This window comes from Phacochoerus africanus, chromosome 6, assembly GCF_016906955.1.
Source record: "Phacochoerus africanus isolate WHEZ1 chromosome 6, ROS_Pafr_v1, whole genome shotgun sequence".
NCBI lineage: Eukaryota > Metazoa > Chordata > Mammalia > Artiodactyla > Suidae > Phacochoerus > Phacochoerus africanus.
In genome coordinates, this window is record NC_062549.1 from 1,387,460 (window position 1) to 1,411,324 (window position 23,865).

The 23,865-nt window shown below is 63.3% G+C and overlaps 2 protein-coding genes across 2 annotated transcripts; one reads left to right on the plus strand and one right to left on the minus strand.

The window, feature by feature from the left end:
* Positions 1-4,140: 4,140 nt before the first annotated feature.
* On the minus strand, positions 4,141-11,564 carry LOC125128978 (cytochrome P450 11B1, mitochondrial). The gene is made up of 9 exons (XM_047783113.1): positions 11,182-11,564; positions 10,674-10,829; positions 9,604-9,803; positions 9,278-9,481; positions 8,849-9,003; positions 7,218-7,384; positions 6,719-6,797; positions 6,424-6,621; positions 4,141-6,283 (listed from the first exon to the last, which is right to left on the minus strand). The coding sequence occupies exons 1-9, from the start codon at positions 11,418-11,420 to the stop codon at positions 6,170-6,172; spliced, it is 1,512 nt and encodes a 503-aa protein (XP_047639069.1). The 5' UTR covers positions 11,421-11,564; the 3' UTR covers positions 4,141-6,169.
* A 6,569-nt stretch (positions 11,565-18,133) lies between these two features.
* On the plus strand, positions 18,134-22,224 carry LOC125128639 (glycosyl-phosphatidylinositol-anchored molecule-like protein). The gene is made up of 4 exons (XM_047782842.1): positions 18,134-18,212; positions 19,363-19,450; positions 20,190-20,297; positions 21,771-22,224. The coding sequence occupies exons 2-4, from the start codon at positions 19,381-19,383 to the stop codon at positions 22,061-22,063; spliced, it is 471 nt and encodes a 156-aa protein (XP_047638798.1). The 5' UTR covers positions 18,134-18,212; positions 19,363-19,380; the 3' UTR covers positions 22,064-22,224.
* Positions 22,225-23,865: the final 1,641 nt, after the last annotated feature.

The following is a 23,865-nucleotide window of genomic DNA, read 5'->3' on the forward strand; positions in this document are numbered from 1 at the left end:
CTCTGGAGGGGCTTGAACCTGCACGTGGAGACACCCAGGCCACAGGTCAGCAAGGCTGGGGCTCCTCGGAGGGGCTTCGGGCTCCCAGCGTGGCCAGCACGCGTGCCGCGGCCCCTGTCCCCAGCTTCCCGGGCCATCGCTCCTCTGGGCAGACGCCGGGCAGCAGCCCGTTCCCGCACACAAAGGCTTGGCCACTCGGGCCCTCGTCCCAGATGAAGCCAGCCTCCCCGCAGTGCACCAGGCACGGCGGCTCAGCCAGCGCCTGGGGCCGGCGCCACTCGGACCACACCCCGGGTCCCCAACCCCGAAGGCTGCCCCCGCCTCGTGTTGACTCCGGACCTCAGGGGGACTCGTGCAAAGACCCTCAACCCTGCCCGCCTGGACAAGCACCGGGACACACGCGGGGGGCGGCGACTGGAGCCGGGGAACTAGGGCGCCCGAAGCCTGAAGCCTCCGCTGGCCCGGGGCTGGCACGTGCGGAGCCCAGGGGCCACCGCGCCTCCCTCGGCCTGGACAGCTCAGGGCCCCGGACTCCCGGCAGCGGATGGTCTGGGGCGTGGGGACACCAGCAGTCGCTCAAGGGAACGCCCTCAACCCCCGCCCCAGGCAGACCCCACGCCGGAAACGGCCTCCCGAGGGGACCCACCTGCACCCCCACCGCTGCAAATGCCCACAGTCGTGTGGAAACGGCCTCCCCGTCCCCCTCGTCAGGAGCAGGGGGCACCCCCCCCCCGGACCCACTGGGGCTGCCCCCTGACGACGTAGAGCCTGTCACCACGAGGACACCCACCCAGGCGGCGGCGGCCCCCCACGACACGACGTGCACCGCTGCCCCTGGAACCGCCCGGAGGCCCGGGAGGGGGGCTTTCTGTGCAGCAGGCGGCAGGCCCCGAGGGGCCGCCAAGCTCCCACGCCCACCGCCCTGCTCGCCCAAGTCCAGCTCTCTCCGGAAAGCGGGGCCCCAAGCCGCCTGCCGCCCACGGCTTCCCGCCGGGATGGAGCGCGGGCCGAAGCCGGGGACAGGGGTGCAGGGGGGAGGTGGGCTGGCGCTCGGGCCCTGCAGGCGCCCCGCGCCCCCGCCCCGCCGCCCACCGCTGTCCCGCCCGAGAGGAAATAAGACAGCACTGCGGGCCCCAGGCGATAAACACCGCAGAGCAGACCTCAGCAGCCTCAAGGCCTGGCGGGAAGGGGACGGATGACAGGCTGGCGGCAGAGACGCTGGCAGCCAAGACCAAAGCTCCCACTTTCCACCGCCACCGCCTCCCAGCAAAGTGACAGCAAACTCGCCCCCAACGAAGGGGCCGAAGGACCCAAACAGCAGGAGCTGCCCGGTGGACGGGGACGGCCGGGGCCCCACGGGGCGGGGCGTCTGGGGGCGCCGGTGGCCGACGGGCGCCAGCGCCACGCTGGGCCCCTGCTGGAGGCGGGAGGGCCGGGCCGGGCCGGGCGGAGGCGCGGGACCCGCGGGCGCTGATGGCAGGGTGAGTCGGAGCCCGGAGCTCGGGCCCCGCCCCGTCCTTCACAGACCTCGAACCTTCCCTGCCCCGTGTCCTGCCCAGACCTTCTGGAAGCTTCTGCTCTGCCCCTTCCCCCCGCCAGCCACGTCCTTTCCACGCCTTCTGGGTCGTTCTCCCCGCCCAGGTCCTGCCCAGACCTTCTGGACCCTTCCCCGCTGTCCCTGCCCCGTGACCTGCCCAGAACTCATGGAATTGTCACACACAACCCGTGTCCTTCCGAGATCTTCGAGCCCACCGCCTGTGTTCTCCACACACCTTCTGGAATCTTCCTCAACCCCACGTCCTGTCAGACCTTCTGGAACCTTCCCCTCTGCCCTCCTCCAACCCGGTCCTCGCCACACCTTCTGGAACCTTCCCCCCCCCCCCAGCCTGTCCAGACGCTAGAACGTTCCCCTCCGCCTTTCCCGCATCCTGCCCAGACCTTCTGGAACTTTCCACCCACGTCCTCGAGGGCGCCCACACTCGGGTCGGGAGCGCAGCCACGGAGGGGAGCGGGTCAGGCTCCGGGCCCAGACCCCACTCGGGAGAGTCTGGGGGCGGCTCCCGTCAGGCTTTGCGCGGCCTCTGGAAGGTTCCGCCTGGTCTCGGGTGGGGCTCCCGGAAGTGCTCCCCTCCGACAGCCTGGCTGGGGGCGGGGCCGGGAAGGGGCGGGGCCAGGCGGGTGGGGCGGGGCCTCCAGAGGGTCCGGGAAGGAGTTGGGGGGGTTTCCCGTGGTCCCGGCAGCACGTGGGGGAGGGTCCAGAGGTCTGGGCAGCACCCAGGTGGCACGCAGGGCCCCACGGTGACCACACCAAATGCTGGGCCCGAGGCAAAGAAACCGGATGGTTCCCCCGTTGCTGGTGGCACGGAAACGGGGTGCGGCCAAGGTGTAGACGGGGCTGACACCTCCTTGAACCCCCGCCCCGGGCAGCTACCGTAGGCGCTCCAAGTTCTCTTCTGGGTATTTTCCGCAGAGAAGCGGAAACTCGTGTCCCCGCAGGACATGCCCATAAGGAAGAGAGAGCTGGCTGCAGCAGGAGATGAGACGCCTCTGCCCAACCAGACTGCCTGGCACCAGCAAGGAGGGGCGGCAGGCGGCTCTGAGCGCAGACTGTTGCGCCAGGGTCTTGGGGCTTCCAGAACGTACAGGGGCGCGCGGAAGGCCTGTTTGTGTCAAGGTGCTTCCTCTCACGTTCAGTTTCGCCCGTGTGGTCCGCGGACCGAGGCGTGATGGTGTGGCCGGCGCCGTCGGGAACGGTGGGTGCCTGGCCTCGGCGCGCGGTCTCGGTGGCTCCTCCCGGGCGACCCGGGCTTCCCTTCAACACCCACGGCGTGTGTGGCAGCTGGATGTGTAGGCCCCCGACCCGGAAACACCGGGGAAGTTGCAGCGGGTGGACAAACCCCGGAGCCCGCGCCCGTGGGAAGGTCCTCAGCAGGAAGAAGAGGATTTTCGCGGATGCAGGAGGAATGAATGAGTCTCTGGGGACTCGGCTCAGGGAACCAAGGCCAACTGCCAAGGTGACACCCACGCCGCTCTGCTTACATGCAAGCCCACGGATGACGACCGTGGACAAAAGGGCTCCAGACCCGTCTCGTGGGCGTCCATGTCTCAGGATTTGGGAGGAGAAGAGGGCCTGTGTGCATGGAGGGGAAACGGGGAGGGGTAAGATCCGTCTTTTCCCGCACGTTTGCGGATAGCACGACCCTAGTTAGCTCTGGTACTATTTTTTTTTTTTTTTGCAAGATATTAGCAGTGGGAGTAACTGACTAGAGGGCACGCGAAAATCTTCTTGTATTTCGGGCGACTGCATTTGGAAATACAACTATCTGACTCTACAAAGCTCACGTTTAATGCAAAAGAACGTCTTCCTTTTTTTTTTTTTTTGTCTTTCCTGGGGCCCCACCTGCGACTAAAGGAGGTTCCCAGGCTAGGGGATGAATCAGAGCTATAGCTGCTTGGCCTACACCAGAGCCACAGCAATGCCAGATCTGAGCCACGTCTGCGACCTACCCCACAGCTCACGGCAACGCTGGATCCTTAACCCAGTGAGCAAGGTCAGGGATTGAACCCACAACCTCATGGTTCCTAGTTGGATTCGTTAACCACTGAGCCACGACGGGAACTCCCCAAAAGAACGTCTTAAGCATGCATGTGACTCATGACATTACTGTTTGAATGGTTACAGTTAGGAACCCCAGATTTGGGGGCGTCAACAAAATAATCTCTATCCTATCCTAGAGATACGCCTTAAAATAAGGTCATGAGGACAAATAGCACGTGATGTCACTTACATGTGGAACCTAAAATAGGGCACAAGTGAACCTATCTCCGAAACAGAATCAGATCCATGGATAAAAGAACAGACCTGTGGTTGCCAAGTGGAGAGGGCGCACGGAGAGGGATGGATGCGGAGGATGGGGGTTGTAGATGCAAACCGTTACGTTTAAAATGAATAGACGAGATCCCACTGTATCCCGGAACTATATCCAATTTCCTAGGATAAACCATGATGGAAAGGAAGATTAAACAATGACGTGTATGAGTACATACACACAGGTCAGCCACTTTGCTGTACAACAGAAATGAACACAACACTGTAGATCAAATATACTTTAATAAAATTAAAAAAATAAGGATATAAAAGCTTGGAAATAAAATATAGAAATGGTCTACAATTTGAGTGCCAACCAAAGGATTTCTGTCACACTGTGGCAAGGTAAGCACTGCCTCTGCAAGTGGGAGCCGCCCTGGAGAGTCAGGAAGCACATGCTCTGCCCTGTGTTCCAACCACGGTTTCTTCATAGACCCAGGTGGTGGGCCGGGTTGGTCCCACCGCCTCTGGGTTGCCATCCTCTGCTCTGGAAGGTCTGAGCGACACCGTTCCCAACCCGGGCGCAGTCAGCGTGTGTGACAGCAGACCCGGCGATGCCCACGTTCACCTTTTGTGCGGGGTTGACTATGGCCCTTGCAGGGCTGAGGTCAGGCTGTGACACAAGGAGCATCAACAAGCCTCAAACGACTGGGGTCCCTGTGAGAAGGCGAGGGTCCCCGTGAGATGAACAAGAACTTGAAACACGCCTGACTCACAGTGAGAGCCTGAGGCCGCAGGGTCCTGCGTCCTTCCTGCAAAAGCTACCAACCAGAGAGTGCTTCCCTGGCGAGTAGCTCCCTGGCGTCGTGGGCGAAGACCCCCCCAGGCTCACACGGACCCCTCCGGGCAAGAACTGGCGGGGGCTGCTCCCCGACACACGCTCCGTGGCAGCATAAACCTAATGCAAAAGCCATGAGAGCCACCGGAGGAATGGCAAGCCACTGATAGTCATCTCCTAGGACTAGAAATGCTGGAGGGCTTGAGGGCCGGCCCTCGTGGTGAGCCAGGGCTCCTGCCTGCGCCTGTGTGGCCACAGCGTCTGCACCCTCCTCTCTTCTCGCCAATTCTTCAAGTCCCCCTCAGCAGTGCCGGGGAGGGGAGACCACACTCTCGGCAGCAGCCCTAAACCTCCCCGCCTCGTGGGTGGAGTGGAGCAGCTAGAAGGGTGTACCCCTCAGCCACCTCCAGGCGTTCGGGACTGACCAGGTGCCTTGGGGGTCTCCGTGCCGGCAGGTTCTCTGCAGCCAGACACGCCACCCCTCCTCCCTCACCGCCTTGCTGTGACCCCATACCTGGCTGTCACTAGACAGGGTGCACAGGTGGGGAAGGAGAGAGAGGGCGAGCAGAGTCTCCAGCTCCCCTCATCTTGCCTCTAGGCTCCCTTTCGACCTGGGTGTGTCACCTGGGGACAGGTGACACGGTACAGACTGCCCACTCCAGCCAGGTGGGCATCCCCGGCTGGCTCTCACCTATTCCAACCCCTTCCACCCACGAGGTCGGAGTGGCCCCTCTGCTGTGGCCCCTGGGAGAGGGCAGCCGGGTGTCTCAGACTGGCTTTGCTAAAGGGAGCACCAGCTGGAGCCACGGCCCTTTGAGAGGCTTCTCGGTAGTCGCCCTGCCTCCACCTAGAGGGCCATTTTTGCCATCCCTCCTCCTTTCAGAGCGATACCCTGGGCCCAGATAGCTCTTCTAGTAAGCAGACTCCCGACCGACCTGCCTTAGCCGGGCGCTTCCGCCACCATCGTGGAGGACCTGCACTGCCCGCGGGAGCCCAAGTGGGCTGAGCGGGACCGACAGGACAAGTGACAACCCAGCCTGAAGGGCGAGTCCACACCACAGCACTGCAGACAAAGGGGACGGGTGGCATTTGAAATGGCAGTGACAGGACAGGGATCCCAGGTTGGCAGCAGAGTTGAGCCCAGGGGCACATGGGACTGTACGGGGAGGCAAAGGGCGGGACACGAGTCCCCTGCTTGGATGGACCCACGAGGAGCCTGGAGCCAGCGCTGGGACCAGAGGGGGCCAAAGGCCCTCTGAGGTGCCCCTTGCTGGAGAAGGCCCGGGCGAGACGGGGCACACAGCCAGGGCTGGCCATCCAGTTTCATCCCCAGCTCTGCCCTGGCCTTGCTGCCCAGGCTGGCAGGCCCTGACCCTCAGAGGGCCTGGGCCGTTTCGCTTGCGCCAAGTGCTGGCCGGGCAGAGTGTGGCTCAAGAAGCAGGGCCCATGGGAGGAAACAGGGGTGGCCTGGGGTCAGGCAGAGGGGACTGTGGTGCGGCTGGGCGGACAGCGCGGCGGCGGGACTAGTTGATGGCCCGGAAGGTGAGGAGGGGGAGGGTGGAGGGCGTCAGTATGAAGCGGTAGATCATCTTTATGTCCTCTTGCACCAGCGTCTCCACCAGGAAGTTTTTCAGTACCTAGGACAGAGGCACGGGATCCCCTGGCCTGGCGGTCCCTGCCTTCCAGAGCCCTGAGGCTGGGTCAGCAGAGAGGGTCCCAGACCAGGCTGCCTCCCCCGCCCGCCCCGCTGCACCGGCCCCCACCCAGGCCCACTCACGTGGTGCAGCAGCAGTAGCATCTCCACCTGTGCCAGGCGCCGCCCCAGGCACTGGCGCACGCCAAAGCCGAAGGCCAGGTGTGGGAACCTGGTGCCCGAGCCCTGGTTGTCCAGCCAGCGCTGGGGGTGATAGCGCTCCGGTCTGGCGAACACGGCGGGGTTTCGACCCAGGGAGTAGAGTAGCACCTTCACCAGGGTCTGCAGACAGGCCGGGAGGGGCAGGGTCAGCTGCCCGCCCGCGGGCGAACGTCAGGGAGCCGGGCGTCTGCCGGGGGAGCTCTGGGACCTCACTCACCCCGGCCGGGATGTGGTAGTTCTGCAGGACCAAGTCTGAGCTCACGTGTCGGTCCAAGAAGATACCCACGGGGTACAGCCTGTGCACGGGAACATCCCACAGAGTCCTCAGCCGTGCTGGGACCCTCGCTACCCCGCTGCAGCCTTCCTAGCCCAGCGCACACTGGCCGAGGCCACCTCCCCCGCTGCCTTCGCACTGGGAAGCCCAGAGCCGGAGGAGCTGCTGCTTTGCATCTCCCAGGTCCGCCCAAGCTCCCCTGGCCTGAGCAGCCCCGGGCCTGTGAGGACACCGAGGTGGGGCCCAGGGGACGAAGCACCCCTCTTCTGGTGGGGAAGAGCAGGTGCAGGTGTATCCTTGGGCAAAGTTACTCATCAGCGCCCCCCCCGCCCCCGCCCCTGCCCCCGCCCCTGCCCCCGCCCCATCTGTCTGCAAGCCCCGGGCGTGGTGTCTCCAGACAGGGGGCAGGGGCACTGGGACAGCCGGGGTCTCCCAGGCCTACCTCAGGGTCTCCTTGAGGGCCGCCCGCAGCAGAGGCAGCTCGGTGATTGCCCTCTGGGGGTTTTCCGAGATCCTGGCCGCGGCTGCCAGGCTCTCCTGGCGGAGTGCCTGCTGCACTCCTGGGTTCCGGGCCAGCTCGAACAGAGTCATCAGCAGGGGGTAGGCTGTCTGCAGGGCCACGGGCACAGGGCTCTGACCTCGGCCCTGGCCTTGCCCCTCCACCCACAGCACTCCCTTCCCGCCCCCCCCCAGAAGGACAGCTGTCCCCCGGGGCAGGGGACCTGCGTGCCCAGAGACGACAAAACCCAGTGACCTGAGACCGAAAGATCCCAAGCCACCTGTCTGCTTTTCCCTAAGTCCCTTGGGGAAGGTGGCCCCATTCTCAGTGAAGCCCCAGGTCCCCTCCAGCCACTTCTGAGCCTGGTTCTCACCCTCCTCTGGGTCCAGGAGGGGCTCACTCTTGCATCAACTGCGGGGCCAGAGGGAGGGTGTCCAGGAGCCCCAGGTCCTTCTGCTCCCAGGAGCTCATCTCCCCTGGGCAGAAAGATGGGCCACCCCGGAGCCCAGCAGTTCCCTCTTGCCGGCTCATTTCCACGTGCAGGGAGAGGCGTTGGCCCGCCCAGCCTGAGACCCAGGAGGCCCAATGTCTCCTAGACGCGCCTCCCAAGGCGGCACCCCGGGCCTCTCTGCTGCCTATGCTCTAGTTCCAGCTCTACCCTTGTAGCCCGTGAGGGAGCAGACGTGCGGCCGAGACACTGCCCCCACTGACTTCCTCTCGCCTTGGACGCAGGCCTGGTGCCCAAGGCCCTGCCTGCCAGGAGCCTTGAGCCTGTTTGCCCTCACCTGCCCGCCTGCCCTGTTGCCCCCACTCAGCCTCCCCGCCCTTCCTGTCTGCTGTTGCAGGCCCTGGCGGCTGCCTCCCAACTTCTTCTGCTGTGGTTCTTCCACATGCAGCAAAAAGCCCCCTTCTCCAGGAAGCCTTCCCAGAGCTGCCTCCTGGGGCACACACCCTCCCCTGGGCTCTCTCGCCCGATGGCTGCAGCACAGCCCCTACTCAGCAATTCTTCCCACCCCGAGTCTGCGCTCCCGCCTGCTGCGGCTCCTGGGGGCCTGGCCCAGGGCAGGCCCTCAGAGATGCTGGCAGATGAAGGTTCCGTCTAGAGTCAGAAAGCATCAGGCGCACTCCCCTCCCCGGGGGCTCACCCTGCCCATGGTGTCACCTTGCTGCCCCTGCTTTCTCCCCGGCAGGCTGGAACCCCTCGCTGCCCTCCCCACCAGCATGTCACCGCCAAAGGAGAGCCCAAGGCCATCTGGCCCCTCGAAGGCCCCCTCTGCAGCCCTCCAGCTGCACGTCGGCCCTTCCCTTCCTCCCAGGACCCAGGTGGTCCACACGGGCCTGCGATGCTGCCTGTCCCTGCCTGGGCTCCGTCCACTCTGAGCTCTACCTGGAGCATGGTTCCCTCGTGAGGAACTTTGAACTCCTTTGCTCAGAGGCTTGGCTCGCGTGTGCCCGCCCCCCGCCCCCAGTTCAGAAGCTGGGGCATGGAGGAGACGGTTGGTTTGGGAGGAGGCTGCCTGAGGGCGGGGGAGGGGGCTCCCTGTTCCAGGGGGAGGGCTGGCTGCTGGCCTGACCGTGTCCACGCTCCCGGCCGTGAGGTCGATTGAGTTGGCCTTGATGGCATCCACGGTCATGTTTGCATGTGTCAGCAGCTCTGCCACGACGCCGCTGTAGTGCCACGGATGGCCCAGGGTCAGCTCCTGATAGAGCCTCTGGATGGCTTTGTTGGCTGTGGGACACAGCGTGATGGAGGCCCTGGGCCTGGGGCTGGCGGGCACTTGTTTATGTCACCCCCTCCCCCCACCCCAGCCCTCAGTGTCCCCAGGTCTCCACATCCTACCCGGGTTCTCAGGATCAGCCAACCTCAGCGCCAACTCTCTCAGAGAGCATGAAGAAGCCAGAAGCCCCCTGCTGGGGCCTGAGTCCTCCCTGGACTGAGGTGCGTGGCGGGCAGTGCCCCAGGGTCGCTGGTCCCGGCCCTGCCTGCGCCCCGGGGCCCTCACCATACTGGAAGATGCAGTCCCAGGCCTCAAAGTGCTCCCTCCATGTGCCGGTGCTCGTCCAGCGCGACAGGCTCCTGGGCATGAACATGAGCTGCACAGTGGACTTGAACATGATCTCCAGCGCGTGGATGAAGTCCAGGCTTTCGGGATTCGGCTGATGGGCCAGGAGGCCCAGCCGCTCTCCAAAAAGGACTAAGTTGCTGGCTGCGGGGAGGAGGCGGTTCCCAAGCCTGAGGCAGCAGCCCAGGGCCTCCCGCTGCCCCTCCCCGCCCCGGACCTGGGCTGCCCCAGTGCCCCTGAGCTGCACCCTCCTCGTGGGCCCGCACCTTCGATGGTGTAGCGGAAGATGCTGGGCTTGACGTCCAGGGTCAGGCTCCCCCTGGCATTCTGCATGACCCTCTCCCGCAGGGCCTGGGAGAAATCCCTGGCCACCCCGTCCACCAGGGGTGTGAACTTCTGCATGGCCTGCAGCGACAGCACGCCCGGGTTCAGCTGCAGTCGGTCCAGACGCCAGGCGGGCCCGTTTCTGCAGAGCAGAGAGCGAGAGCGGAGTGTCAGCGCATCCAGAGTCAGCAGCTGGCCCCAGCCCTGTGCGCACCTGCCTCTCCCCAAAGGGCAGTGGGCCAAGCAGGGAGCTGCCTGCCAGTCCTCAGGGGCCAGGCTGCCCGCGTTTGAGCCTTGACTGCCCCTCTTTCCTCCAGGAGGCCCAGTGTCCTTGGTCCAGGAGGAGACGGGGGCCTCTGCCTGAGCGTGCCGTGGGACTTCCCCGTTTGTTTGTGCAAAGCGGCAGCATCCGGGCCTGGTGCCCACGGCTCCCATCGGGCCCTTTCTGGGGTGTGAGGCCCTTTCCAGGAGGAAGGGGTCCGGGCCTTCCGGCAAGCTTTGCCCAGCTCGCTCACCCAAGGCCCCTGGTAGGAGAGGCCCGCGGCCCCTCGGAGACTCTCTCCCGGCTCCTGAGATGCCGCCTCTGCCTGGGCTGCCTGCTCCCTCCCTGCTGAGCCCCCTGCTCCTCCGTGGCAGGACCCGAATCGTGCCTCTCCCGATAGACTCCAGACAGAGTCCAGAGCCCACAGGGGGCTCCCCAAGGGCCCCTGGAGGGGCCTGACTGGAGGAGGGTGGGAGCTCCCTAGGGCCGGCGGCGGCATTTTGCTTCCTCTCACCCTGCAGGGAGGGCTGGGCTTGGGTCCCCACGGCACCCCGCTCCCCTCCCTGGGCCCAGGCCACACACGACCCCCCCCCCCCGCCCGCCGGCACAGGCACTCGCCCGTCAGTGCACCCCCTCCTCCGCTGGGCCAGAGAGGCCCCGCAGGCGTGCTTTGGGCTCGTCCCTGTCTGCACCCAGCCTCCTCTCTGCACCCAGCCTGCCCCCTCTCCCTGCGCCCCAACTCGCCCTCACAGCAAAAACACGCCACACTTGAGCCCGTGGAGCTGTCGGTAGGCCAGCCAGGGCTCCAGGAACATCCGCTGGGGGTGAAGGCCTTCCACCTTCTGCAGCCGCTCCACGTCCTCAGGCAGCATCACCAGCACCATGTGCCTGCCTCCCACGTCAAATCTGTGGAGTGGAGGGCCGAGCCCTGCTGTGGGGCCGTGTCCTCCCCTGGCCCCACTCTGCAGAACCAGTGCGACTCTGGCCCCTGGCCGGGAGGTGGGTGGCAGGGGTGGGGAGCAGCCCTCCCACCCACTCACCAACTCCCTGAAGCCTCCCGTCCAGGGTGTGTGTGTGTGTGTTCTGCCCTCCTGGCAGGGGCAGGGAGCCTCACCGGGCACCTGCCCCACGGAGCCCCCTCCCTGCCCCTCCCCCCACACGACACCCGTGTCAAGATGTGACAGCAGGGAGGGACCCAGCAGCTAGTAGGGACGGACAGTGAGGGGGTTCTCGCCCAGGTGGGCGGGGAGAGCATTACCTGAAAATGGGCCCCAGCTCCTGGAAGATCTGATGCATGTCCAGGTGAATGTTCTCGAAGCCCTGCTCCCTCCAAAGCTGCAGCACCCGCATCCACTTGTTGCCGGGACACTGGGGTATGGCTTCGAAGGGCAGCACCGCCTTAGGGGCCAGAGCAGCTCTGGTGCTCAGCGGGCGTGCCCTGTGCAGGGCCAGCCAAGGCCCTGCCAGCCACGCTTCTGCCTTTGCCCAGACGGCCATCCTGGTGGTGTGCCCTTGCCCCTTTCAGCCCCATCCTTTTATCTTGCCCGGCTTGCTGGCCCCGCCGACTTGGTCACGTCAGAGAAGAAAGTGTCCCTGGGCCTGCCCAGGAAATCCGGGGTGGCGGTCAGGGCTGGAGGCCTCGAGTGGCAGGAGGAAAGAGATGGATGGCAGCCTAGCCTGGCGGTGACGCAGGCCTGCTGGCGGGTGGCTGCCGAGAGCCTGGGCAGGGTCTGGCTAGGGCCCGATGGGGAGGGGCTGGGCGCAGGAGGCCCCCTCCCCCTGCATCGAGGGATGGAGCAGCGTGGACAGGGCCTTATCTTATCAAGGGATGAAAGGGGACCCGAAGGCTTCATCTCTCTTCTGCAAGGACCAGAGCGGGAGGCAGTGGGCGGGCTCTGCCCTCATCTGCTCGGCTGCACGGGCTTCGGCTGCTCTCCCCCAGGGCCTTGTGTGTGCCTGGGGTGGAGACGGGGCCAGCAAGGGTCCCTCCCGGGGGGGGGCTTTCAGTCCTTCAGGGGGCAGATAGGGCATCCAAAGACACCATCAGGGGTGGCGCTGCAGCGGCCCAGGCACCGATGTGTCCGAGGCCCTGTCTGAGCTTCTTGTCCAGCTAAGGACCGTGAACACCCAGCAGACTGTTCCCCAGAGGCCTGAGCTCGGCGCCCTCACCCTGCTTTCTCCCCGGAGCCTGTGCCCCGGGTGGGAAAAGCCTCTGATGGGGCTGTGTCCCCGACTCCCCACAACCCTTTCCAGCAGGCACACGGCTGGTGCCAGCCCTGGGGGGGGTCCATAGTTTGGGGTCCTGCATTGTGTCACTCAGGTCCAGCAACTTCCCCGTGAGGGGGGTGTTGCCGTCACTGTTCCTGAGGCAGGAAGCGGACAGGCTCCAGGAGAGACCTTTACAAGTAGCCTCTCGCTTACACTTCCTGGGGCAGGAAAGAGGTACAATTAGCCTCCTAGTCACCTTTTTTTTTTTGGTCTTTTTAGGGCTGCACCCACAGCATATGGAGATTCCCAGGCTAAGGGTCAAATCGGAGCTGTAGCCACCGGCCTACACCACAGCCGCAGCAAGGCGGGATCCGAGCCATGTCTGCGACCTACACCACAGCTCACGGCCACGCCGGATCCTTCACCCACTGAGCAAGGCCAGGGATGGAACCCGCAACCTCATGGTTCCTAGTTGGATTCGTTCACCACTGAGCCACGACAGGAACTCCCCTAGTTTCCCTTCCTGAGGCAGGAGACAAGCGGGCTCTGGGACAAACATTTACAACCAGCCCCTGCCTATACTTCGTGACAGAGGTAACAGCAGGCAGAAGGCAAATAACTGGTACTTGTCTTTCACGACCTTGGTAAACAACGGTGATGAGAGGATCGGAAGAGGGGCCGAGCCCTGCTTGGACCAAAGACCAAGAGGTCACATCCTCCCCATCCTAAAGCCAGGGAGGCCCCAACGCCACATGCGCAGAAAGACGCCTCTGGGTCAGAGAGGGAGGGGGCGCCAGGCCGTCCTAAGCCTGGACAACCTTCCCACGAGGCCTTGCTTCAGAGTCCGGCTCGGCCGAAAGATGCCGACGCCCATCAGGGAGGCCCCTGGCTCTGCTCAGGTGTGGAAGATAAAACAAGACACGTGGACACAGGAAACAAAGACCCAGAAGAGCTGTCCTACAGAAGAGAGCTGAATCACCCCTCAGGGGGAGGCCCGCACCCTCGCGCCTCCGGGTGTGGGTTACCGCTTTGCCTCTGCCTTCGATAAGTAGGCTCCCGTCTGGGGGCTCTCCCCACACCAAGGTACTGTGTTTCTCACAATCAGCTTTATACCCGCAGTTCCCGTCGTGGCGCAGTGGTTAACGAATCCGACTAGGAACCGTGAGGTTGCGGGTTCGATTCCTGGCCTTGCTCCGTGGGTCAGGGAGCTGGTGTTGCCGTGACCTGTGGTGTAGGTTGCAGACTCCGGCTCGGATCCCGCGTCACTGTGGCTCTGGCGTAGGCCAGCGGCTTCGGATCCGATTTAGACCCTTAGGCTGGGAACCTCCATATGCTGCGGGAGCGGCCCTAGAAAAGGCAAAAAAACAACAAAATAAAATAAACTTTATACCTGTTTCTACGGTCTTTGCCTCCTTGAAACACTCTTGCTCTCAACAGGGGGCGAGGATCAGGGCAATTCTGCTTCTAGCTGGGCTAGCGGCTGGGATGCCTGGCTTTCACCCAGGCTGCCCAGGTTCCATTCCCGAGCAGAGAATTAAGATCTTGCTTCACACCATCCCTCACTGCTGTCTCTCCGAGATTCATTCTCATTTTCAGACGAGGAGACTGATGCCCAGAGGTTTTGTCACCTCCCAAGGCCCCCCATGCCGCAGAGGGGCCCCAGAGCCCTCATTCTGAGCACGCTTCAGGCTGCCCCCAGGCCCTGACCCCGACCAGGATGGAGAGGTGGGGGCGCTGCAGTGCGGGCTCGGGCGGAGGGCGAGTCTGTGCTTTGGTGGGGAGGCGAAGGGCCGAGTGGGGCTTTTAATTTTCCTTCACTCCCACTCCTGACCCCTCCCTCGGGGAACGCTCAGCGCAGGCAGTGAGTCAGAGCTGCCAAGGCCCCTCATCAAGCCGAGACGGAAGATGTGCCTTGGCCGCAAATGATGTAAGAGCTGCCCTTGGGCCGAGATGCAGCCTGGAAGCACAGTCTGCCCTTGGGGTGCTGGCTGCCACGCTGGACATGCCTCCTGCTGCCAGGTCCCGCCTGTGTGCCTTCCACCCTCACCCCCTCCTGGCCTCTCCTGGTCCGTTCCTGGGGACATCGCCACGTGCCAGCTTCCCTGTCCTTACACAGTCGGCCGCAGGATGCTGGGGACACAAGTCAGCCCAAAGCCGCCCCTGAGCAATGGCTGCAAGGCGCAGGCTCCAGCCTCAAAGGCTCTGTGCTCCTGCTGAATTCCTGGTGCCTCCCAGACGCTGCAGCCTTGAAACCAAGCTGGGGGGGTCCCAAAAGGGCCTCCTTGCAGCACTGCCCCATGGATGAACCCATAAGATGATTCACTCTCCCGGCTCCCCACGTCACCACTGTGCTGCTCTGCCTGCCCCGTGCGCCTGGCGGGCCCCCTGGAGACTTCTTCCTGCGGCGGGGGCGGGGGGCGGTGAGGCCGAACCTGCCAGGTTGTCTCCCCTAAGGCTCAGAAGGCGCCAGGGCCTGAGATCGAATCCCCACCCTGAGGTCCTCCTACCCTGGGGAGGGCGTGCCGGTGCTGCAGGGAGAACAGGGCTGATGGTGTCACAGGCCGAGGTCAGCGCACGGTGACCCTGAATACGGAGCACAGGCCCAAGGTCCGTCCGCTGTCAGGGAAAGGGCCCATCAGCGGAGGTTACACCGGGCCCCTCCCGTCCCAGCCAAGAAGCCTGGGGGGGCTGGGCTGCTCCCCACTTCATCCGCAGTCCTTCCCAACCCCAACGCCAGGCGTGGAGCCTGCACCCCAGGCGGGCCTCGGACGCCTTCCCCTGGGCTAGAGGAGGTGACCTGACCGGAACTCCAGCAGCCCCCCAACCCTGCCTCACCCGCCCAGCCCCCGCTTCCCTGTCCGCGCTCTTCGTCGCCCCCTGGAGGCAGGAATGCCAACGGCAGCTTGAGCCCAGCCAGGGTTGTCAGGGGGCACAGCTGCCTTGAGGAGGCAAGAGGCCCCCTACCTGAAGCCCCCGACTTCAAACGCCCTGGGATCCTGCAATGACCACTACCAGTTCCATGCTGTGAGTAAGAGTCCATGCAATTGAGGAGTTCCTGTTGTTGCGCAGTGGAAACGAATCCGACTAGGAAGCGAGAAGTTTCAGGTTCCATCCCTGCCCTTGCTCAGTGGGTTAAGAATCCGGCGTTGCCGTGAGCTGTGGTGTAGGTCGCAGACGCGGCTCGGCTCGCATCCCCCGTGGCTATGGCTGTGGTGTAGGCCAGCAGCTGTAGCTGTGATTACACCCTAGCCTGGGAACCTTCATGTGCTGCAGGTATGGCCCTAAAAAGACAAAAAAAAAAAAGTAAACACACTGATTCAAAAGATATGTTCATTATTTATAATAGCCAAGATGTGAACGTGTTCATCAACTGATAAATGGATAAGGAAGATATATATATCTTCCACTTGTATACATATGTCATCTGTATATGCGTGTGTGTACATATATCTTCTATATATATCTTCTCTCTATATGTGATATATATATATATATAGAGAGAGAGAGAGAGAGAAAAATATATTACTCAACCATAAAAGAAGAATGAAATTTTACATTTGCAACAACATGGATGGACTTGGAGGGTATTATGCTATGTTCTCACTCACGCAGTATTTGTCTTTCTCTGCCTGACATTTTTTCACACAGCATAATACCCTCCAAGCCCACAATGAAAAGGATGACCAGCAACAGAAGGACTAGTTAAAAAGACAACTTGGAGTATATAACACGTCTCAAAAGCCTGCAACATCATGATATGCTTTCTGTTAAGTTTAAAGCACCACTTGAAGACGAGACAATTACATGCACCAAAGAAAACTATTTCAAGTAAGGATCAAGGGTGTGAGAGACACAAGACGGGTTGATGGTGCCTTGTGTGGAGAAAACAGGGAGGTAGGTTCGCTGGGGACGGTGGAGGTACTTGCAACTCAGGGCCATGTTCCAGAGCTTGGTCCGGTGCTACCTACATACTAAAACGTTTCAGGGAAGGTTCCAGAGGGCTGGGCAGGACAAGGAGAAGGGAAGAGGGGAAGCATCCAGATGGGTTAGGGTTAGGGTGATCTGGCTAGGACATGGGGTTGAAGAAGATTCCAGAAGATCTGGGTAGGACAACTGGGGATCGAGGAGCTGGGGTGTGGAGCAGTTTCAGAAGGTCTGGGCAGGACACGGGCAGGTGGGTGTGAGGGTTCCAGAAGGTCTGGGGCAGAACACAGGGGAGTGAAGCGGGGAAGGTTCCAGAAGGTCTGGGACAGAACACAGGGGAGTGAAGCGGGGAAGGTTCCAGAAGATCTGGGACAGAACACAGGGGAGTGAAGCGGGGAAGGTTCCAGAAGGTCTGGGACAGAACAGAGGGGAGGGAGGAGGGGAAGGTTCCAGAAGGTCTGGGACAGAACAGAGGGGAGGGAGGAGGGGAAGGTTCCAGAAGGTCTGGGACAGAACACAGGGGAGGGAGGAGGGGAAGGTTCCAGACAATTGGGCAGACACAGGATTGAGGAAGATTCCAGGAGGTCTGGGCAGGACAACTGGGGACTTGGGGGGCGCGGGGGGAGTTCCAGAAGGTCGGGACAGAAAACCGGGGGAGGGAAGAGGGGAAAGATCCAGACGGATTGGGCAGGACACGGGGACGGGGAAGGTTCCAGAAGGTCTGTGAAGTGTACAGGCAATGGAAAAGGTTCTGGAAGGTGTGGGCAGGACGTAAGTGATTCCAGCCGAGCTGAAGTCTGGGTCCCGTCCGGCCTCTGGTCAGTATCTGCAGGCTCTAGGATTCGGCCCTGCTCACCTCGAGCAGGGTCCCAGGATCCTGCTGGCACTAATCAGCCATCTAATGCCCCCCCTCCCCCCGTGGGGTCCCGGTCGTCCCCTACCCACCCAACAGCCCTCCCCTGGGTAGAGGAGCCTCCACCTCCAAACTGGCAGGGCGCCCACTTCTGCTCTTTTTTTTTTTTGTCTTTTGTCTTTTTTGTTGTTGTTGTTGCTATTTCTTGGGCCGCTCCCGCGGCATATGGAGGTTCCCAGGCTAGGGGTTGAATCGGAGCTGTAGCCACCGGCCTACGCCAGAGCCACAGCAACGCGGGATCCAAGCTGCATCTGCAACCTACACCACAGCTCACGGCAGCGCCGGATCGTTAACCCACTGAGCAAGGGCAGGGACCGAACCCGAAACCTCATGGTTCCTAGTCGGATTTCTTAACCACTGCGCCACGACGGGAACTCCCTGCTCTTTATTTTAGGACCTTTGTTTTCCGTTGAATTTGCGGTCTCCTTCCGAGCTTTTGAGAGGGAAAATGAGACCCATGGTGTTGGACACAGGCATGTGGAAGGGCATAGGTTCAATAAGGCCTGGGTAGGACTTGGGCATTGGGGAAGGTTCTAGAAGGTCTGGGTAGGACCTGAGGGAGGGGAGGGTTCAGAAGGTCTAAGTGAAAAAACTCAGGAGAAAAAAAATCTCTAAGTTCTGGGCAAGACTTGAGGGAGGGAAAGGATCCTTAAGTTCTGGGCAGGACAGAGAGGGCATGGGGCGGGGGCTAGGAAAGTTCCAGAAAGTCACTGAAGAACACAGGCAGTGGGCGGGGGAAGGTTCCAGAAGGTCTGGGCAGGACCTGGGCGGGGAGAACGACCCAGAAGGCGTGGAAAGGACGTGGCTGGCGGGGGGAAGGGGCAGAGCAGAAGCTTCCAGAAGGTCTGGGCAGGACACGGGGCAGGGAAGGTTCGAGGTCTGTGAAGGACGGGGCGGGGCCCGAGCTCCGGGCTCCGACTCAACCTGCCATCAGCGCCCGCGGGGCCCGCGCCTCCGCCCGGCCGGGCCCTGCCCTCCCGCCTCCAGCAGGGGCCCAGCGTGGCGCTGGCGCCCGTCGGCCACCGGCGCCCCCAGACGCCCCGCCCCGTGGGGCCCCGGCCGTCCCCGTCCACCGGGCAGCTCCTGCTGTTTGGGTCCTTCGGCCCCTTCGTTGGGGGCGAGTTTGCTGTCACTTTGCTGGGAGGCGGTGGCGGCGGAAAGTGGGAGCTTTGGTCTTGGCTGCCAGCGTCTCTGCCGCCAGCCTGTCATCCGTCCCCTTCCCGCCAGGCCTTGAGGCTGCTGAGGTCTGCTCTGCGGTGTTTATCGCCTGGGGCCCGCAGTGCTGTCTTATTTCCTCTCGGGCGGGACAGCGGTGGGCGGCGGGGCGGGGGCGCGGGGCGCCTGCAGGGCCCGAGCGCCAGCCCACCTCCCCCCTGCACCCCTGTCCCCGGCTTCGGCCCGCGCTCCATCCCGGCGGGAAGCCGTGGGCGGCAGGCGGCTTGGGGCCCCGCTTTCCGGAGAGAGCTGGACTTGGGCGAGCAGGGCGGTGGGCGTGGGAGCTTGGCGGCCCCTCGGGGCCTGCCGCCTGCTGCACAGAAAGCCCCCCTCCCGGGCCTCCGGGCGGTTCCAGGGGCAGCGGTGCACGTCGTGTCGTGGGGGGCCGCCGCCGCCGCCGCCGCCTGGGTGGGTGTCCTCGTGGTGACAGGCTCTACGTCGTCAGGGGGCAGCCCCAGTGGGTCCGGGGGGGGGTGCCCCCTGCTCCTGACGAGGGGGACGGGGAGGCCGTTTCCACACGACTGTGGGCATTTGCAGCGGCGGGGGTGCAGGTGGGTCCCCGCGGGAGGCCGTTTCCGGCGTGGGGTCTGCCTGGGGCGGGGGTTGGGGGCGTTCCCTTGAGCGACTGCTGGTGTCCCCACGCCCCAGACCATCCGCTGCCGGGAGTCCGGGGCCCTGAGCTGTCCAGGCCGAGGGAGGCGCGGTGGCCCCTGGGCTCCGCACGTGCCAGCCCCGGGCCAGCGGAGGCTTTAGGCTTCGGGCGCCCTAGTTCCCCGGCTCCAGTCGCCGCCCCCCGCGTGTGTCCCGGTGCTTGTCCAGGCGGGCAGGGTTGAGGGTCTTTGCACGAGTCCCCCTGAGGTCCGGAGTCAACACGAGGCGGGGGCAGCCTTCGGGGTTGGGGACCCGGGGTGTGGTCCGAGTGGCGCCGGCCCCAGGCGCTGGCTGAGCCGCCGTGCCTGGTGCACTGCGGGGAGGCTGGCTTCATCTGGGCCGAGGGCCCGAGTGGCCAAGCCTTTGTGTGCGGGAACGGGCTGCTGCCCGGCGTCTGCCCAGAGGAGCGATGGCCCGGGAAGCTGGGGACAGGGGCCGCGGCACGCGTGCTGGCCACGCTGGGAGCCCGAAGCCCCTCCGAGGAGCCCCAGCCTTGCTGACCTGTGGCCTGGGTGTCTCCACGTGTAGGTTCAAGCCCCTCCAGAGATGCTGCTCCCGCTTGCCTTCCTCCTGATCACGGCCTGGCCCTGGGGCTTCATTGACCGAGGAGACGCCTGTGAGTAGCAGTTCTGCGTCTTGGCAGGGGGGAGCGTTCCCTCAAGGGGGGTCATTTCCAGGGTCCGCCTGGAGTTTTCGTCCCTTTCGCCGGCTGAGGTCCCCCTGGTCGCTGCAGCTGGTGGCCGGGGTGGACTGGAGGGTGTCCGGGGGCGGGGGACGCCAGGAAGGCAGGGGCTTCCTCCCAAGGCCAGCGGCCCCGGGGCCCCAGGAGGAGTGCGTCTAGCCTGGACCCTCCCCGCTCCTCTGTGTCGTGGTCGTAAGCAGAAACGTCTTCCCAGAATCCTGCTCCGACCACAGGCCGAGGCCGCCTTTGGGAGGCCTCCCTGGCTCCCTCGGCAGCCTCCCTCCTCTCTGGAAGCCGAGGAGGACACGGTGCCAGGGAGCCTGCGTCACCGGCAGGCGGGGCTGGCTGAGTGCAGGAAGTTCAGGGGGCCGCTGGTCTCTTGGGACCACCAGAGTGTCCTTGAAAAGAGGGGGGGGGGTCCCGTCACCAGAGCAGCAGCTTCACTCGCCCGGTCACCTGAGGCCTTAGGACAACCTGTCTGAGCAGAGGACGTGCTCCTGGGGCTCCTGGGTCCTGTCCAGGGAGCTCGTCCAGCCTTAGCGCCCCCCTGAGGGCTGAACCGTGCAGGCCTCAGGGAGAACTTGAGGCCATGGTGCGGGGCCAGCCTGAGCCGCACAGCGGGTGGGAGGAGAAGGGATGTTGGAGCCGGAGCCTGAGGCTGTCTTTTTTCTAGGGGCCTTTGACATGAGATGCCACGAGTGTGACACGAAGAACAGCTTCGCCTGTGATCGCATCGTGACTTGTCCTCAGGGAATCAGGCGCTGCCTGACGCTCTCCATTCGTAAGGACCCGAGCCTCTTTCTTCCCCCTTCGAACTAGTGCCCCCGCCTGAGCGCCTTCCTCGCACCGGGCCCAGTGGCTCTTTCTCCGCAGCCGGCCCCAGGGCCTCGACTGCTCTGTCCCCATCCCGAGGGCGTGTTCCCAGGAGTCGCCTCTGCCCTGGGAGAGGGCCGTAGCCGTCCCTGGCAGAGGCACGTGGCCTGTGAGGGGGGCCCTCGGGAGATTCCTGTCCCGCAGTGCCTCCGGGGCCCGAGAGGACTGCTGCTCCCCCCTTGGCAGTCCCTGGTCCCGTGGGTGGATGCCCCAGGGCAGCCCGGGCGATTCCTGGTTGGGCGTTTGACTGTGGTCGTGTGGGGAGCTCTTCCGTGTGGCGCTGTCGGGGTTGCTGTAGTTGCAGGGTAGGTGGCAGCGGTGGCTTGCTTCTGATTCCTGGCCTGGAAATTCCATATGCTGGGGAGCAGCCAAAAAAAAAAAATAGTAAATGAAGAGGGAGTTCCCCCTGTGTTGCAGCTAAAAGGAATCTGGTAAATGTGAGGACTCGGGTTTGATCCCCGGCCTCACTCAGTTGGTCAGGGATCCTTCACTGCCATGAGCTGTGGTGTAGGTCGCAGATGTGGCTGGGATCCCACCTTGCTGTGGCTGTGGTGTAGGGGGCAATTGTAGTTCCAATTCGACCCCTAGCCTGGGAACTTCAGTATACCTTGGGTGTGGCCCCAAAAAGCAAAAAAAAAAAAAAAAAAATTTAAAAATAGGAAAGAACAAGGAATTCCTGTCATGGTGAGTGGTTAACGAGTCCAACTAGGAAACATGACGTGTCGGATTCGATCCCTGGCCTTGCTGGGTGGGTTGAGGGTCCGGTGTTGCCATGAGCTGTGGTGTAGGCTGCAGACACGGCTCGGATCCCGCGTTGCTGTGGCTCTGGTGTAGGCCAGCGGCTACTGTTCCGAATCGACCCCTAGCCTGGGATCCTCCATATGCCGTGGCAGCAGCCCTAGAAAAGGCAAAACGAAAAAAAAAAAGAAAGAAGCAGAGAAAGAGAAGGAGAAAGAAAATTTGTTTTTTAAAGAAGGAAAAAGAATTCCTTTCGTGGCTCAGCAGTTAACAAACCCAAATAGGATTCATGAGGACACGGGTTCAATCCCCGGCCTCACTCAGCGGGTTAAGGATCCAGCGTTGCCATGAAGTGTGGTGTAGGCTACAGTTGTGGTCAGAGCCTGCATTGCTGATCCTGGCGGCTGTAGCTCCAGCAGTTGTAGCTCTGGTTCGACCCCTAGCCTCGAAAGTCCCATATGCCACGGGAATGGCCGTAAAAAGCAAAAAAAAAAAAAAAAAAAAAAAAGAAAGAAAAAAAAAGGAAAAAAATTTTAGGCACCAAAACAATATGTAGGAGATGGAGCAAGTTAAGAGGAAGGTGCTTTGAGGAACGCAAGTTGAAAATGAGAAAGGAATGATTTTCATCTCTGCTTTTTTGCAGGGTTGAGTACTCGGGAAATATACATTTACAAGGGGTGCACACGCAACTGCACGTTCATTTATGCATCTGAGCAGCCTCCTCCAGGCGAGAGAAAACCTCCCAGGAGCAACAGCTTATACTTTGTTCAGTGCTGCAACACTATAACTTGCAATAACGGAGGACCTACTAATCTTGAGAGGGACATAACCCCTCCTCTGATACTTGAGGAGGAGTTGGGAGGGACCGTGCGTTTGGGGGAGGCCACCCTTTTCCTGAGTTTGGCCTCCGTCCTAGTCAGCCACGCCCTGACATGAGAAGCCCCCTCGGGAGGGTCCGAGCCTCTCCCCGTTTCCCAGAACGCCTTGGCTGTCCTGGCATCTCTCGTGAGCCAGAGACACTGCGCCTCGGGGGCCCGCCGTGGGCGAGTTCCCCGTCTGGGGCTTCTTTCAAGGGGGAAATAAAGAGCATGGCCGTCGGGGGGCGTGCGCTCAGATTTCTTTGTGGTGTCAGCGTCTGACCCGTTTGGGCCGCCGTCAGGCATCACGGTCTCACACACAGACCAAAGGATCTCGGCCCTTTGGGCAGGAGAGGCTGCGCCTGCTCATCAAAAGCAAGACAGGGAGTGCCCGGCGTGGCGCAGCGGAAACGGAAACGAATCCGACGAGGAACCACGAGGTTGCGGGTTCGATCCCTGGCCTCGCTCAGTGGGTGAAGGATCCGGCGGGGCCGTGAGCTGTGGTGTAGGTTGCAGATGCGGCTCGGCTGTGGTGCTGCTGTGGCTGCGGTGTAGACCGGCGGCTCCAGCTCCGATGCGACCCCTAGCCCGGGAACCTCCATGTGCCCCGGGTGCGGCCCTGAGAGGACAAGAGACAAGAACAACGACGACGAAGCGCAACAGTGCCAGGGCGTCGTCTCTGGGCTCAGGGAAAGAGTGGCCCGCTCTCTGCTCGGGCCACAGGTACCTGAGGCCATCTGAGCCTCCATCCTTCTAGTGTCCGGGTCTGGACGACAGAAGCAGAGAGGCCGCTGGTGACGGGGTGGTGTGTGGACGATGGGGGCCCGCCACGGAGACGGGGTCCAGCGCCCTGGGGGCGTCGGTCCGCCGGTCTGCAGGCCTCGAGCCATGTCCCAAGACGGCGCCTGGCTGCCTACAAGGGACAGAACGTGCCCCAGGCGCTGAGCCCTGAGAGGGGTGAGGGCCCCTTCAGGCCGGCTGGGGACTGCCTTTCCAGGCGCCCTCCCTCCAGGCAGCTCTCCCGGGCCTGGCGGGAAGGAGGGCCGGAGGGCCCGAGGGGAGCCGGCGGGGCGGCAGGCCTTGGGAGGCCGGCCCGTGCCGAGGTCCATCTGGAGGCTCCGGCCAGTGCCCCTGAAGGGCTGGTAACTGACAAGGGTCCTTCCAGCCCCAGGGCAGATGGCCAGGTTGGTGGGCGGTGGTCACTGCAGGCTGCGTCCCTTGGGCTCTGACACCTGCAGACTGAGTAGAAGGAGGGCTGGGACCACGGAGGAAGCCACTTGGATGGGCAGGTCGGCCTCCAGAAATGGCCTGGGCATCCGCTGCCAGGGGAGCCCCCGCAGGCCCTGGCTGGTGCTGGGCTGCGGGGCAGCAGACCCGCCGCCTCCCGTGTCCGGCTGCGCACACCTGCTCCCCAGGAGTGGCCGCGGGCTTCGGAGCCGCCGTGGGTGGTGCGCCAGCCCCCCTCCGCACGGGGGTGACGGGTCCCCACAGCCCGAGAAGCTCCTCAGCTCCTGGGCAGGGGGCTCCCTGGTCAGAGCCTAGGACCCTCTGGGCCAGGAAGAGGCGTTTCATCTCAAGGACGGGAGCCCACGTGAGGCCGGGGCTTCTGAGGCAGGGGTGGGGCCGGCTTCCTTGCCGCCTGCCTGGGCTCGAGCCGCCTCTCCTGCTGATGTGCCCGCTCGGCTGAGGAAGGGGACGCGGCCCGCTGTGTGCTTAGAGGGAGAGGGGCCCCCAGCCCATCCCAGCGTGGCTCCAGGCACAGAAGCGGGGGCCCCGTGCCCACCCTGCCTCCTGAAGCAGATGGCGTGAGTGGCAGCCCCGACCCGGGGAGGCCTGAGGACGCCCCATCCTGTGCAGGATGCCCTCCCCGAAGCCCCTGAG

Bases quoted from the DNA above. Each gene is read 5' to 3' on its own strand.
- LOC125128978 (XM_047783113.1), bottom strand. From the start codon at position 11,420: ATGGCCGTCTGGGCAAAGGCAGAAGCGTGGCTGGCAGGGCCTTGGCTG. The intron at 10,830-11,181 runs GTAATGCTCTCC...TCCACTCCACAG, and splicing joins GAGCTGGGGCCCATTTTCAG to ATTTGACGTGGGAGGCAGGC. The intron at 6,284-6,423 runs GTGAGTGGGCCT...CCTCTGTCCTAG, and splicing joins TGCTACTGCTGCTGCACCAC to GTACTGAAAAACTTCCTGGT.
- LOC125128639 (XM_047782842.1), top strand. From the start codon at position 19,381: ATGCTGCTCCCGCTTGCCTTCCTCCTGATCACGGCCTGGCCCTGGGGC. The intron at 19,451-20,189 runs GTGAGTAGCAGT...TCTTTTTTCTAG, and splicing joins CATTGACCGAGGAGACGCCT to GGGCCTTTGACATGAGATGC. The intron at 20,298-21,770 runs GTAAGGACCCGA...GCTTTTTTGCAG, and splicing joins CTGCCTGACGCTCTCCATTC to GGTTGAGTACTCGGGAAATA.